This window comes from Xiphophorus couchianus, chromosome 7 (assembly GCF_001444195.1).
Source record: "Xiphophorus couchianus chromosome 7, X_couchianus-1.0, whole genome shotgun sequence".
Lineage (NCBI taxonomy): Eukaryota > Metazoa > Chordata > Actinopteri > Cyprinodontiformes > Poeciliidae > Xiphophorus > Xiphophorus couchianus.
The window spans coordinates 15483456-15498235 of NC_040234.1; the positions used below are offsets into that span (position 1 = coordinate 15483456).

General features: G+C 37.5%; 2 protein-coding genes across 4 annotated transcripts in view; both read left to right on the plus strand.

The window, feature by feature from the left end:
* The window catches only part of ubr3 (ubiquitin protein ligase E3 component n-recognin 3), a 40003-nt gene extending 36156 nt beyond the window's left edge, over positions 1–3847 (plus strand). For both annotated transcript variants that reach the window (XM_028024199.1, XM_028024200.1), the window contains 4 exons: positions 53–232; positions 544–753; positions 896–1035; positions 1897–3847. In XM_028024199.1, the coding sequence (XP_027880000.1) occupies positions 53–232; positions 544–753; positions 896–1035; positions 1897–2014 (648 nt within the window). In that variant the 3' untranslated portion in view covers positions 2015–3847. The remainder of the gene's footprint in view (positions 1–52; positions 233–543; positions 754–895; positions 1036–1896) is intronic.
* A 1432-nt stretch (positions 3848–5279) lies between these two features.
* Positions 5280–14780, plus strand: part of myo3b (myosin IIIB) — a 78772-nt gene continuing 69271 nt past the window's right edge. For both annotated transcript variants that reach the window (XM_028021902.1, XM_028021903.1), the window contains exons 1-4: positions 5280–5437; positions 10812–10995; positions 12594–12728; positions 13940–14044. In XM_028021902.1, the coding sequence (XP_027877703.1) occupies positions 5430–5437; positions 10812–10995; positions 12594–12728; positions 13940–14044 (432 nt within the window). In that variant the 5' untranslated portion in view covers positions 5280–5429. The remainder of the gene's footprint in view (positions 5438–10811; positions 10996–12593; positions 12729–13939; positions 14045–14780) is intronic.

The window sequence follows — 14780 nt, forward strand, 5'->3', positions numbered from 1 at the left end:
TGTGCCTTTTTACAGCTTTTTTGCTCACTTGTCGTTTTCCTGTTTGCCTCAGGAGGAAGAGGAGTTCTCGTCTTTGGCTGTGTGTTTAGGGCTGCTGTCATCAGCTCCTCAGCCTCCCAGCTCCGTACACAGTGCCTCATGTCTGGAGTGGCCCTTTAGCGCCTTTGACTTGGTGACGCAGTGGTGTGATGAGGTCACAGGGCGATCTCTGATGCATCCTGAGCAATCACTAGTATGTCAATTTTAGTCAACGTACCAACTTTGGTAAAAATCTGAAGCATGCTGGGGTTTTCTGAGACTGACATCAGCATGCTTGAGATTTTGAATGAGCTAAAGCAATTCCTTGTGAGTTGTGAGTGATTGCATTCATCACTAAACACTTTCTGCAGGTGTCTTTGGTTTTAATTATATCAATTCAGTTGCCCTTTTTTGTTTTTTTTGAAGGTTTATTTTGGCTCTAGTGCCCCTATATTCATTAGTAACTTGCAAGAAAGAAGGGCAGAAAGACTGTAAGACCTTTGCTGTCGTCCTTCTCCTGTGCAGAGCTTGCTGGTCCAAGAACCTCAGTGGGCAGCACCTCGCCTTCTTCAGCTACCAGACAACTACAACATCATCTTCCAGTACTATCACAGAAAGGCCTGCACTGTCTGCAAAAAGGTGCCAAAAGACCCTGCGCTCTGCCTCGTTTGCGGCTCTTTCGTCTGTCTCAAAGGCGTCTGCTGTAAACAGCAGGGTACCTGTGAATGTGTTTTGGTAAGTTTATGACAATAGTTTTCATTTTTTTTTACTTGAGACTTAAAAATAATGATTTAGTATCCCAAAGAAATAGAATTTTATCTGAAATGTAGGAAAAGCAATCCTTTTTAAGTCATTAATGCTGACTGTATTATTGTAGCACTCCCAACATTGTGGCGCAGCTACAGGCATCTTTCTACTGATAAACGCCTCAGTCATCATCATCATCCGTGGACATCGCTTCTGTCTGTGGGGCTCTGTTTACCTTGACGCTCATGGGGAAGAAGATCGAGATTTACGGTATGGTGAATATTTAAACGCTTTAGAACTTCATCTCAAAGCTTTTGCTGCTGTCAGTGGCTCATTTGGATTAGTTTATGTACTTTGTTGAGAACAAATTAAAGGGTAACACATTTTAGAAAATTCAAAATGAACTAATATTAAGTTTTGTGGTTAAACTAAATAAACAAGGTTATTAAAGCATTATTAACAGTATGAAAAAATATGTTATTTAAAAAAAATATTGCTCATTCATTTTTGTCAGTCTGATGATAATGATGAAGAAAATATTTATTAAAGAATGAACAATATTAACACTAATTCTAGAATACAGAGCTAAATAACTGGTAATCACACTGTTCTGTTTTAATCTTTATCTTTTTAAGCAAAAAGAAACGATAAATATGCGCTTCAATTGCGACTGGAATGGAATTTCTCTCCAGCATATTAGCTTAAAAACAGTCTGACTTTATCAAGAGTATAAAGATTTCGGAAGTTGTGAAGTGAAGGGCTTTGGTGATGATTTGGAGTTATTTCACCTTAAATGTGAGAAAACAGGAAACTTGGATAGGGGCTAATCATTTCCTCACAGAACCAACTGCTTGAAAAGTTGAAATGTGCAGAAATATGAAAGTAATGACTGAAAACCTTACTATTTGCTGCAACTTACCAATAAAGATCACATATAATACTTAATTATTCAAATTCACCAGCCCGCCCTATTGTTTTTAATATGCATTTCATATTTTTCATGTTTGTTTTTTAAATTATTATTATTATTTCTGTTCCTTTGTTTTGCTTTAAAGTACTTTGAAATACTCTTTGAATGAATGGTTCAGCATATGTAAACATTTCTTGGCTTACTGTCTTTGTTTCCTTTAGCCGTGGCAAACCTCTGTTCTTGTGTGAAGAGAGGTATCGAGTGCTGGAGCAACAGTGGGTTTCCCACACCTTCGATCACATCAATAAACGCTGGGGGCCACACTATAATGGACTCTAAGATCTTCCAAAGTCCTCTTACAAACACATACGAACCCAAGATAGAGATGTTTTTTATTATTATTATTATTATTATTATTGTTATTATGATTTCCTGGCTTGTGTCTGCCTTGATTAAAATATTTGGAAAATCCTTAATATGATAAAAACAAACATCCAGTAAGGTTATTGCTGCCACAGCTTTCAGTTTATGTGAAGTTTGGTGTACAGTAAAAGATTTAACACGTGTGTGCGGGCGTGTGCGTGCGTGTGTGTGCTCAAGTGATCTATTGTGTGGTTTTCAACAGGAAAAAACAATCTGAATTGCGTGAGCTCAAAACAGAGGGAATGAGTTTACGCAGATGTTCAGGTTATCTGGAGCAGGCTTTAAAAGTCTGTCCTGTTTGGGTTTGAAATGTCACAGATCAGGCAGATGTGGATTTAGAAAACATAATATCAGGGTTGCTGAACGTCCCTAACAGAGTCGATATGTTTTTGCACCATTTTTGATGAAGAAAACACATATCCCTTATATTTATCACGGCGCTCGCTGCTGTTCAGCCATGGATTCTGAGCTCCTGATGAGTGAAACAATGTTTTTGCAGGCCGCACTCGTCGTCTGCTCACATGTGATGGTAGGCAAGACCAAGTCCACTCATCAACACACAAGAGTTTTCTTTTGCGAACAAGAAAGGACTCTTTCTGGGTCTAGTTGCAATCCATCCTCAGGAATTATTATGTTTCCTTTTTTGTTGTATTTGCTGTTTAAAATACGTTTTAGATATTTAAATAAATGCTGCTGCTCATTGTTCAATTAATGTTAACTTTTGTGAAGATTTTTTTTTTTGTAAGGTTGTGCTTTGAGTTTACAGTTGGTGGCTGGGAATGTGGATTCAAACTCACTTTAAAGTTTAAGAAGGTATGCGGTCGCCACATTGCACCCACTACAGGTGACATTAACCTGCCTTTTTAGAGTTTTTCTTTTCTTTTTTTCTTTCTCTTGTTTTGTTTGGATGTAATGGAGAAAAAAAACTTCAAATGAGTCCAGCTTCATAAATATCACAGCACAGGCACTGAGTCCTGCTGCTTCACGTCTGAACAAAAATATCAAACTTTGTAGGAGTTTCCTCTCAACCTTTTAAATCTCGGACGTTAAGCGAAAGTTGCTTGCGAGAAGGCAGAACTCCTAATGGATTTTCCTGTGCTGTTTGAAAGGCTTTCTCCCTTTATGCATTTTAACCAAGTTCATATCTTCAGTACAGAGCAATTCATTATGACTATCTCTTACTCGTGCATCATCTAGCTGTGATTTGTAATTGCATTTTGACATTGGAGGATTGTCGGAGTTGGTATCCATTATAACACTGTGCATGGCATCCTTTAAGCAACCATTGTTTGTCTGAGCTTCCCAGTTTTCTGATTATCACCTTGCTTTCTAGAAGGGTGGAAATTTGGCTCAGTCACGCCTGCAAAGCTTCGGTTTCCGGCTGTATAGGATGCTGGGCCACGTCGTGCTGCGTTGTGGGGGAAAAAAAAAAAAGAGCACACATGGGAACTTCCTTCTGAATTTCTGCATGCTGATTTTTCTCCTCCTCCTTTCCCCCAGGCTTCATCCTTTTCTTTCCTTTATTTTTTGCTGTACCCACTTTGTAAATGACCGCAACCAAATAGCCAATGAGTAATGGGTGTAAAGTTGTAACTGAAAGCTTCTGTGTGTTTTCCTGTGTGAATGAAGAGGAATACAGTACATTACTGTAGGTGCTGACTCAAACTTTCTGAGTTTGACCAGGAAGTATGACTTGGGACATTTAATGCAAAATGTAACATATGTGAATAAAATATAAGCACACATTGACTTGGTTTTCTTTGCTGTTTTTTGATTATTGTCATATGTGTCATCCAAACACTGCAGCAAAATTAAGAAACACAAAAATATTTCACCTAGTTATTTTCATACCAATTTAATCAAAGTAAAATTATAAAATCAACATTATGCAAATTTAAGCTTAATGGGCTTTTAATGCTTTTAGTTCTTATTTGAGTGCATTTACTGTGCAAAACATATCTGCAATTACTTTTTAAATCAGGTCTCGATTTTTTATAGACTTTCTCTATTTGCTCGAAATCAACACATTGGCCTGAAAAACTATTATCTACTGAGTATTAAAACATTTTCAAACTTTTTCCATGTAGAAGTAAAAAAAATGTTTTTGTGTTCAGCCCCATTACCTTGATACCCTTAAATAAAATGAATTTGAAAAGAAAGCCATTGTTGAAAGCAGGCCATAAAATTAATAAAATCTAACTTGTAAAGCATGCAGAAAGCGGTGTGTGAATCATGCTATGGGAATGCTTCTCTCCAGCAGGAACAGCGAAGCTGGTCAGTGTTGATGGAGAGATGAACGGAGCTAAATGCAGGACAATTATGGAAGAAAGTCTTTTGGAAGATGCCAAACAGGACGTGGGCAGATTAAATTGACGTTTGTGTTCAAGTTGAGTGTAAACAAACTGCTAAACTAGATATGTAAAGTACAAAAAGCTGTTTTGCACTCGACTAACTCTTGACTGGCTTGTTTTAATTGTGTTGCTGTCATGAACTGAATGTAAAACATGTGACCTCTAGGCAGTTCTGTTCATTGGAGTTGAAATCTGGACATCAACATTAGATGAGAAAGTTCAAACTGGGCTGAAAAATGTAACTTCTATGCAGCGAAAAGTTGGCATATTAAATAACCATATGGTTGATAAGATTTTGCTTTAACATCTAAAAATAAAAATGGATTCTGTGTATTTGCTCTTGGTGCTGCTGAAAGTAAAGGAGTTCGAGTTGTCAGTAATCCATGCGAGGGAGTATTTGCGGCATAATTGGTTTAGAGGCCGAAAACAAGGGAGGCTCTGTGGATAATGACTATCCGTAGTACAAAGCCACTTTTCTCTTCCAATTAGGCAACAAGAAGGAAAAAGATCTCTGTGTGCGGTGGACAAATTTTTAGCCACAGTTGAAACCCTCAGAGTTTCTGCAATCGTGTTCAGACTAAGCCATGTTGGTGTCACAAGCAGTCCTCCGACGAGCTTCTTTAGATATTCCTCCCATCGCTTCCGGTGCAGGTAGGCTCAGACTTTCCACAGCACAAATAGACTGTTGAAGGCTGTATAAAGTGATAGTGGTGATTCAGTTAAACCACTTCCGGTCTGCAGGACAACATGCTCGGGTATCTGCAAAGTTAATAATTAAAAGCCATTACCAAGTAGGCAGAAAATCTCTTTCTATTTTTTTCCTACAGAGGTGAGCTGTGTGGGAAGCCTTTGAAAATAGAGTTAAACATCCATGGTGGTTTATATTAAACTTGGTCCAGATAACAGGAGGTGAATGCAGAGGTCCTGCTGTGACTGACAGCCGTGTTGCAGATGTTACAGATGGAAAAACAACAAAAGCAATGTCAAGGTAAGGATTTGCTTTTTTTTTCTTAAATGAAGTTTTCCCAGCTGTGAATGTGCAACATACTCATAATCAGGCTGTCTACACGTTAAAATTTCAATTAAAACATCCCTAATTTTCTAAATGATCTTGCTTCTTCTGGCTGTATTCCATCTTCAAGAAATACTTCAGGTATTTTGGAAAACTGATCTAAAAAGTAGGCGTGCAACTCAACAAGACGGCATCATCGCCATTAGATATTTTAAATATTTTGTATGCTTCAGAGTAGTAAAAACACAAACATGTTTTAAATTCAGTCGTTGAGGCATCAGATTAATTTGAGACTTGATTCTGACAAACTGTGTGTTTGTTTCCAATAACTTGATTATTAAATAACTGGGTTGCCGTCTAACTGTCCTGTTTTTACTGATTTAAAAGGTTTTTTGTACTTGGGTGAAATTTTCTAAACACAAAAATCCTTTGAAATAATAAAATAAAAGAAAACATTTTAGGATTTAAATGTATTTATAGGCTGTAATCATATATCTGAAAATTATATTTAAAGTTTTGCAAAGCAGTTTTGCAAAAGCTCTTTCAGTTGTGAATATTCATTTGTTTCATAAAAGAAAACAGGTTCACACAAGCAGTAAAATTATAGTAATGTATTAGGGGGAAAGAAAAGACCCGTATTAATCAATCTTTTTTATTGATGAAAACAAAAACAATTATGGTGGTACAATACTTTGTACCATCTCTTTTTCTCATTAGAAAATCTCTCCATACCCTCCACTATTTAAAAAATAAAAACAACTAAACTTTTATTTTTATGTCAGCTCAAGTCCATCTAAAAATCTAAATTTTCTATTCTTTCATTTTTATTTAATTGTATTTTATTGTTTTATAAAATTTGATCTCATCTGTTTTTCCTTTTGTGGTTTTATAAAGTACTTAGTCTAATTAGTGCAGAACTGGTGAAACTTCTTAACATAAATAATAAAATTGACATCGACATTCATGTTGATTTTGAACTTTAGTAAATACAAAAATGCCTTTCTGCTGTCAAAATATTTTATTGAAGGTATTACTTGGAGCCTTAAATGATTATTGTAAGTATTAATATCGACTGTCATCAAGTTACATGCAGTTAACTGTAAAAATATCAATACTCTCGACAGAAAATAGTCTTTTAATGTTTTTTTCTAACTTGAGGTAATATTAATGTTTTGGAGTGACTCAGACTGACCTGAATCCAGGAGAATTTGTAGGGAGCTAAACATAAGGGTGATGGCAGTGAGGCCTTCCATCCTCAAAGATAAACCAAATTACAGTGGAAACTGCCAGCAGCTCTAAGAAGTTTGATTTCTGTTTTGTCTACAAAGAATTTTTCATTTCTTCTCGAATTTACTCTAATATGCTAATTTTGTTAAAATTTACTTCTTTTTTTTTCAAAGCCATGCCTCTTGTGCTCCAACACCTTTTGAAAAATACCTGTCTCCTTTCCTATGAGTAAAAAAAAGTCCTTGATTAAAAGAAAAATAATTTTAAATCTTTCACTGGGGTATAAATAATTTGGAGCTTAACCAGAAATATAACAGAGCTGCTATTTACGTGTCTGCCTTGAAATTCTTGCACACACAAAAGCTCTAACTTGTTTTTTGAACAGTCAGTGACTGTGTAATGTGCAGTTATTATTATGCTGAGTCACAGCACAAAGAGGCAGCCGAGGTGTTTGTGATGACAGAGATTGATCCTGATGATGATCCTTTGTTGTGCTAATTATGTTTTCTGTATCTCGTGTTGTTCTGCTCCTGCAAGCTAATGAATCCTGCAGGTTAACTGCTTATATTTGGAAAAAACAATAACAATGAAAAAAGTAGCTGGGTCCGTCTGTCATCTTCTGATGGGGCTATTGGTCATCCAGGGTGAAAACAAGGGCACCGTGCTTTAGGTCTCGCTTGGTGGAGGTTTACTGCAAAGCCTCCTCATATCCCCTTAAAAGGATTATAGTATTTTCTCTCCCTCACTCTCTGCAGACCTACCAAAGGGTTTATTTACCAAGTGCGGTTCCCAAGAGGCTTTATCACAGAAAGTAGAATTGTGTGTTTGATAGGAGCAGAAAATGGGATTACTTACTTTTAGTTTGCTTCGTTTTTTTGTGATAAAGATGTTGTGCAGCTTGTCACACTATCAGTTATCACAGTACTAAAGCTTTTGTTGGGAAAAAAAAAACCTCAAAGGAGGAGAATGAAGGGTTTTCATTATAAAAATGACACACCTGTTGTTTTAGTGTTTTGTTTTCATAAAGCTTTCTGCGACTTGACTTTGATTAGCTCATTTATTTATTTCAAATAGTCACGTGTCTCGAGACAAAAGGTAACCTGAGCTCCTCGCCCAGTGAGGACCAGTAGGTATCTTGTTCCTAAGCTGCTCTTCGGTCCTCTATCCCTCTAAGCAGCAGTGTTTGGTAAGCCACATTTTGTCATTCATACCACCTATTAAAATTGAACAAATGGATTTCTGTAACAATTTTCATACATTTCATGCACATAGTTTTTAACCCCTTAACCTGCAGCGAAATGCCCGTGTGCTGAGGGTTAAGGGGTTAACCAGTACTTCTGAGTAGAAATGACATTGGTTTGCATGTTACAAAACGCCTAAATCCATTTTCAAAGTCTACATACTTACCAAAGTTATTTAAATGAGTTAAATAACTAACTTTATTTCATTTTAAGTTAACCAAACTAGTGAAATTATAACTACTCTGTTTTATATTGACTTAAACTTCAGAAGCAACAAGAATAATTGATACATTTATATTGAATTATTCAAATGAAAGTGCGACGTGTGTTCTCAGCGGACAATCCAGTAATAACAGGAGAACAGCAGGTAGTTAAACTTTTGGTAAATAGTCTTTCTAAATATAATTACAACCTACAAGATGAGGTGATAAATACCAAACACGCTAGTCAGGATTGACTGCTGCTTTTCTGTTTCTCTCATAAAGTCACTCAGTTTGTCCTCCTCTCCTCACTTTAATAAGAATTAAATCATAAGAATTGTCTAAACAGAAATACATTTTTGTCCTATTTGAACAAGTTGGCATATGAGCTAAAGTGTGCTGCTTATTTTATCTTTATAAGGGTTTAAATATGTATCACGCTCTTTACAGCATCTGCAAACTTGTGGCTAAGCTTAAATGGTTATGTAGTTATTATCTTCATGTTTAAAGGGTAAATCTCAAATATGCTCACAAAATAACGTTTAAAGTTGTCTAGAAGTAAAGAACAATGTGCGCTTAGAGGAGACAGGCTGCAGTCACATGATTTAGGAACTGTCACAGACTTCCTGGTTACCTGCCTGCAACATGAGATGCTTCATATCAGCCACCATTATGACTGGCTACATCTGCCACCTGAATATTTAAAGCCATCTGGGTATCAGGTTGCAGATGACTGGTAAATTATTAATTCCTGGAGATTGGCTAAATTAGTCTGGAGCATTTCGATGTGAGGTAGCGGCAAACACTTTCAAAGAAGCAGGTATGTTTGGTTCTTGACTTTTTGATCTGAGCCTTTTATTTATCTTGAATCATCAATAATCAATGATTAATGAAAACACCTATGAAGGGAACTTATTATAGATGGTATCTGTGCGATTGCTGCAGTGGATTGTTACTAAGTAATTTATTTGCAGCCAGATTAGCAGAGCTTCTCTGTTTTGTGCCAAAACTAAAATAGAGTTTAGTTAAACTTTCTTACAGAGTAAGGTACTGTATAATTACAACAACACGTAATAATTTTCTAGTAAAAATGTAAACAAACAAGTTAGCATTAATAATTATCAGCCATGGGATAATAGTCACCCTTATGTTCTGCATTATACTGGAGTATTCGGCATGGTTATATAAAGTTTATATATGTGAATCTACTGTATTCTGCTGTAGATTGTTAGAGACTAATAGCTGTGATAAAGATAGAGGTTTAAGAACAGGTGACTAGTTTTGTGTCTTATGTGGGGTTTAGGTTACAAAACAGAAGAGCAGTGATAAATGTTTGATCCTGTTGTGTGTTACGCTTTGCTCTGAAACCAGCTAACGCTGTCTGACTCTCTTCAGGACCTGAAACATGTTGAAACAGCTTGCCTTTTTAAAGTTCTTGTTAAATTAGAACAATGTTCCGGTGTTCTCGCGTAACTTCATGTGACATACTTGCTGAGAAGTTGCTAGTTTTTGTAATTAAACTTATTGGTTATTTGGTACTTTTCTTTAATGAAATTTGATGTAAAACATGTGGTAACTGAACATGTAAACTTCCCTCACATATCTTTTCCACAAAGGACACACTGAAGGGCATCAGATGTGCTGCATATTTGACAGTGTCTGCTCAACACCCGTCTGAAATTCATTGTGTTCTGATTTATAAACCTGTCCCCGTGTGACAGGGTTAAGCATAATTTTTCACATCAATTTTCCAGATCGCCTAAAATAAAAGACTTCCCCTTCAGTCCCTCAGGGACACACAACCTCTGTGATGCATTAACATGTTTATGATGAGAAGAGCAGACACTGGATTGAAAATAAACATCCCTCTCCATCAGGTTTATCTGGGAAAAATGTCATTTTATTAAAAAGTGGGTGCATGCTTCCCAGCATGGAAGAAATGGGGTTGTTATCTTTTGTGTTATTTTATTTTCCATACTTTCATGTCACTTAATGTTCTTGCATGGTGTTTTTAGTCACAAGAAAATCATATTTTAAATATAAAAAACCTCTAAAGCACCTTGATCATTTCATGAAGCTGCTTGTTCAAAGGTGGGGCGAAGGTTCGCCACCTCAGGTCCGGTAATCTCTGACCAATCCAATTGATCTCCAGCAGATTGCACTTCTTAGTGTGTACAGCAAGGTCTCAGTGGAGACGGCTAATTCAGTGACTGTGGGAAACGCCACTTGTTGCCCAAGGAAGCATTAGCTGTTGCTATCGGTGTTGCTGTATTATGATCACTAGAGACTCTTCACTTGTAATTTTTCTCAGTGCCGATGAGTCAGAAGAACATAACACTTGCCATGTAAGTATAGACTGTCTTCTTACATTTAAATGTTTTTGTTTTAAGATTATAATGTGGCACCTTTGTGGTTATTTATCTCTCAGGAAACGGCTGGGATGATGGTGTCTGTGCTTCGTTGTTTATAGATTTTATGTGCTTTTCTTTGTAGCTGATGTGTTTTGTTCTCATGCTGCAGCAGACCTCTGTCAATCACAACCAGCTTTCTGTTCCCTGTGCAAAGCATTAAGCATTAGAGATGGGATTAACATTTTCCTTGGTTTATTTGAACCGTACAATCACAACATTTTGACAGGATTTATGAAAACACTGTTGATCCTGGCTCTGGTTTGATCCACAGGAGATCTCTTTATGGACTGTACCCCTACAAGTCCAGCATGATTGGGCTGGAGAACCTGGGCGATCCCTCGGCCAACTGGGACATAGTGGAAACCATTGGGAAGGGGACGTATGGCAAAGTCTACAAAGTGACCAACAAAAAGGACGGGAGCCAGGCGGCAGTGAAAGTGCTGGATCCGATCAACGTGAGTCCAATGAAAGCTTGTTAATTACTCAGGCTGCTCTGGTTACCTGAGTGAAGTCGACCCCATAACCTTCTTCAAATTAAACGAAAGTGGTGCAAATTCCCATTTGTGCTGCTATCATTTTAAAAATATTAATAAATGTTTCCAGAGGTCATCAAAGGTCAACCAGGCCCCTCACACACAAATGTTTCACACAAATTTCACCTAATTTGAAGAAGGTGTCTGGGCCATTTGCACTCAGGTGTTTCCTAATGTGGCTGATTAAGGTGGTTTGTTACTTTAAGTGTCCCCCAGTGTTGGTCTTTTGAGGCTTCGCATGTTTCTGATGATTCTCTGGTTTAATAAACTTGTTTCAAATGACTAATTACCTCTTCTGGTAATGAAGAGCAGTGAGCCCAGATATCCACGGCTTGGCAGCACTTCTAGAAACCAGCAGCTACATAAACACGGTTCATACCTGTTCATTTTTAATGAGCATGTGCAAAGTTGTTATCTCTGTTTGGCAGCATAATGATGACCCCTGGATAATATTTGGTGGAATTAGAACCCAAACTATGGATGGTACTTGATTATACTAATTCATCCTTTATTTTTCATATGTTATATAAAATAATCCATAGCTGTAAAATTGTTGCACATCTTTCTTATAGTGCCTGTTTTGCCAGGTGATTATTGTGCTTTTCTTAAAACAGCTGAAAATACACATGCACAGCTGAGGACTTCTGGTCCCGTTTCATTGTTTTTTCTGCTCACAATCTGCATATATGTTTTATGATTCAAGCTGTTCTTATGCTGCGTCATTTAATAGCCTTTGTAGGTTTAGCACCACGAGGTAATGGAAAGACATCTTAGATATAATCATTTCAGCCTATGATTAAGCTGCTTTAATGAGGCCAGTTTCATGTCTGTTAGTGGTTTTATACATTTTTGCCTCTTTGAGCTCTCTGTTATGTTAATGAGGTTTGTGTGTTGTCATGATGATTCATGTCTGACTGAAAGCTTTATTTATTCTCAAGACTAAAACATTTGTTGTTCTTTATAACTTTGACTTCCTGCAGCATTCAAGGTCCTCAAACAGAGTAGGTTGCAAGTCTTGTCCTTTTTATCCCCGTCTCCACTGGTAAGATTAGCACAGTCTTACCAGTTAGACTCCGGTCATTTTTCTGTTTGACGAGGATGCTGTAGACCCTGCATCGGCCACCCTTGTTCTGAGACCTGCCTGTGTTTGTGTCCACCATCCTGGCACCCTGATCCATCACGATGCTCCCCTCAAGAAGACGGAGCTTCCTCCTGTCCCATCGCTCTCCCTGATTAGACCGCTGACACCATCACTCAGACATCCAAGAGGAGAAATTCTGCCTCTGTGGTTGTGGATCTTCCCCCCCTCTAAGATTTACTTTGATAGAAAAGTGGAGCCAGCAGTAGTTCATCTTGTCCGTGTGTTACTATTACACAGCCCGATTCTAATCATAGCTAGCTGGTGTTGCTCTGTAGCTAAAAATAAACGGTCACACACCTATAAAGCATTTCTCTCTTAATCTATATTGCTGTATGCTTTGCAAGGCTGTATTAGTAGTTTGTTTGTTTGCTTCTTTAAGGATGTAGATGAGGAGATTGAAGCAGAATACAACATCTTGAGGTCTTTGTCGAACCATCCTAATGTGGTGAAGTTTTACGGCATGTTTTACAAGTCAGACAACTTATCTGGGGGACAACTCTGGCTGGTACTGGAGGTGAGCGCTTCCTCGTGTGTCTATTGAATTTATTTCAGATTTTCAAATGTGATATTAAACCCTCACTGGTGCAACTATTTTATTTTATTTTATTTGTGGTGGATGTGAACAATGTCTTTATGCTGCAACTTTACCCTCAGTCAGTTACAACCAAATAAATCTTTAGATGCAGAGAGAAAACGTGTTCAGTAGTCAAAAAACAATCGAGCTGCCTCTGTTTGCGTAATCAGGATTACAAGAAATTGAAAAATAAATGAGACTCTGCATGGACATGCTTGAGCATTTTGCTTCCTCTGGACATTTACCTTAGTAAAATTCTGTTTTCTGTTAACACAGAGTTTGATTCTTTCTAACGAGACATTTGAGAACTCCTATACCTAATTTGACTGTTAACAATAAATGTGAAAGATTTTACATAGTAAAAGAAAAAAAAAAAAATCTAACAAAACACAGTACCTCAAAATGAAACAATCAAATTATCCAAATCCAAAGTTTCCTTCTTATTCATCTAATAACATAAACAATATGATCTTCATCAAATCCAGAAGGCAACAATTTGTTTTTACATTTCAAAGATAAACATAAACTCTTCAGCATTCATGTGTGACTTTAAAGTGGCAACATCATAATGACATCACTTAATCTCTCACCACTCTATGCAGGCTCTTTGTCTGCGATAATAAATATTCACTCACCCCAGCATCCTGAATGCTTCAACTGGCTCCAGCTGGGGAACGCCTGACCTAATTTATGATTAATGCATTGAATTTTCTTCCGTATATACTCAGATAATATTTAAAGAAAGAAAAATAATAGACCAAGACAGAGATGAGACAACAAAAGTAACTTTCCTGTCCTTAAACTCTACACTCTTCATCCCAATACACATGCACTATACAAAATGTAGCATGCTTCTGTGATTTGTTCACAAAATTTGCTTGATTTAGTCAGAATTAAATCCTGATAACATAAGATGTTTGATATACCAACATACATAGCGAGATAGAAAGTAGTGCATCGGCAGCCGAAGTATTTGGAAATACTCTGCAGGCTTTGACAGCACTTCTTAAAAAGCCCGATGCTATTGTGCTGACATGTGAGGCTGAGCTTCTTTCTCCAGCTCAGATGTGTGGTCTAACCCTCCCCATGAATCATAATTTAGGGCGGTGAGTGATGGACGAGTCACCGGTGTTTCTCTGTCTCCCTTGCAGCTGTGCAACGGCGGCTCCGTCACAGAACTCATCAAAAGCCTGATCATGCGCGCCCAGCGTCTGCAGGAGCCCGTCATCTCATACATCTTGTACAGTGCCCTCTTGGTAAGCTGGCAGCTGATTTTAAATAGCAACTAAAATGCAAGGATATTAAATTTCAGAGCCTACCAAAACATCTGTACCCTTTGATATTTTCTGCTTTGTTCACCACCACAAAATTCAACGTATTTTATTGGGATTTCATGTGATAGACCGGCAAATAAATTATGCATAGTTATAAAGTGGAGGAAAAAACATACACGGTTTTTAATGTTTTCTTAGTAATTAAATTCTGAGACTTTTGGATGAATCTCTGGTCCAATGCTCCTAAATCAAATGGATAAATTACCTCCTCAGCAAGGCGGACTCTGCAGAGGCCAGCTAATGACCCGATTACTTCATACTGGTGGGTAAAAGCAGCAGTACTACTAAATGTTGCAGGACGATGCTCCTGAAGGACTTGAGTTTCCTGATCTAAATCCTCCATTGTTGCTGTGATTGTGTGTTTAGAGTTGTGTGTTGAAGATGAACTTTCACCTCTTTGTAAAGTGTTCTGCAACCTCAGCAGGTTTTCATCCAGGAACTGCTTCTCTCCGTCTTTACATCCACTCTGAGCATCTTCCCTGGCCATACTGAAGAAAATCCCCATATCATGATTCTGCCGCCACCATGTTTTACTGAGGGGATAGTGTATTGAGAGTGATATTTAGTTGCTGTGTCCACTAGACGGCTCGTGGTAAATTGCAAGTGGGTTTTCTTACTGCTTTTGTTTCAACACTTTTCAGTGAAAGCAAAACTTTTT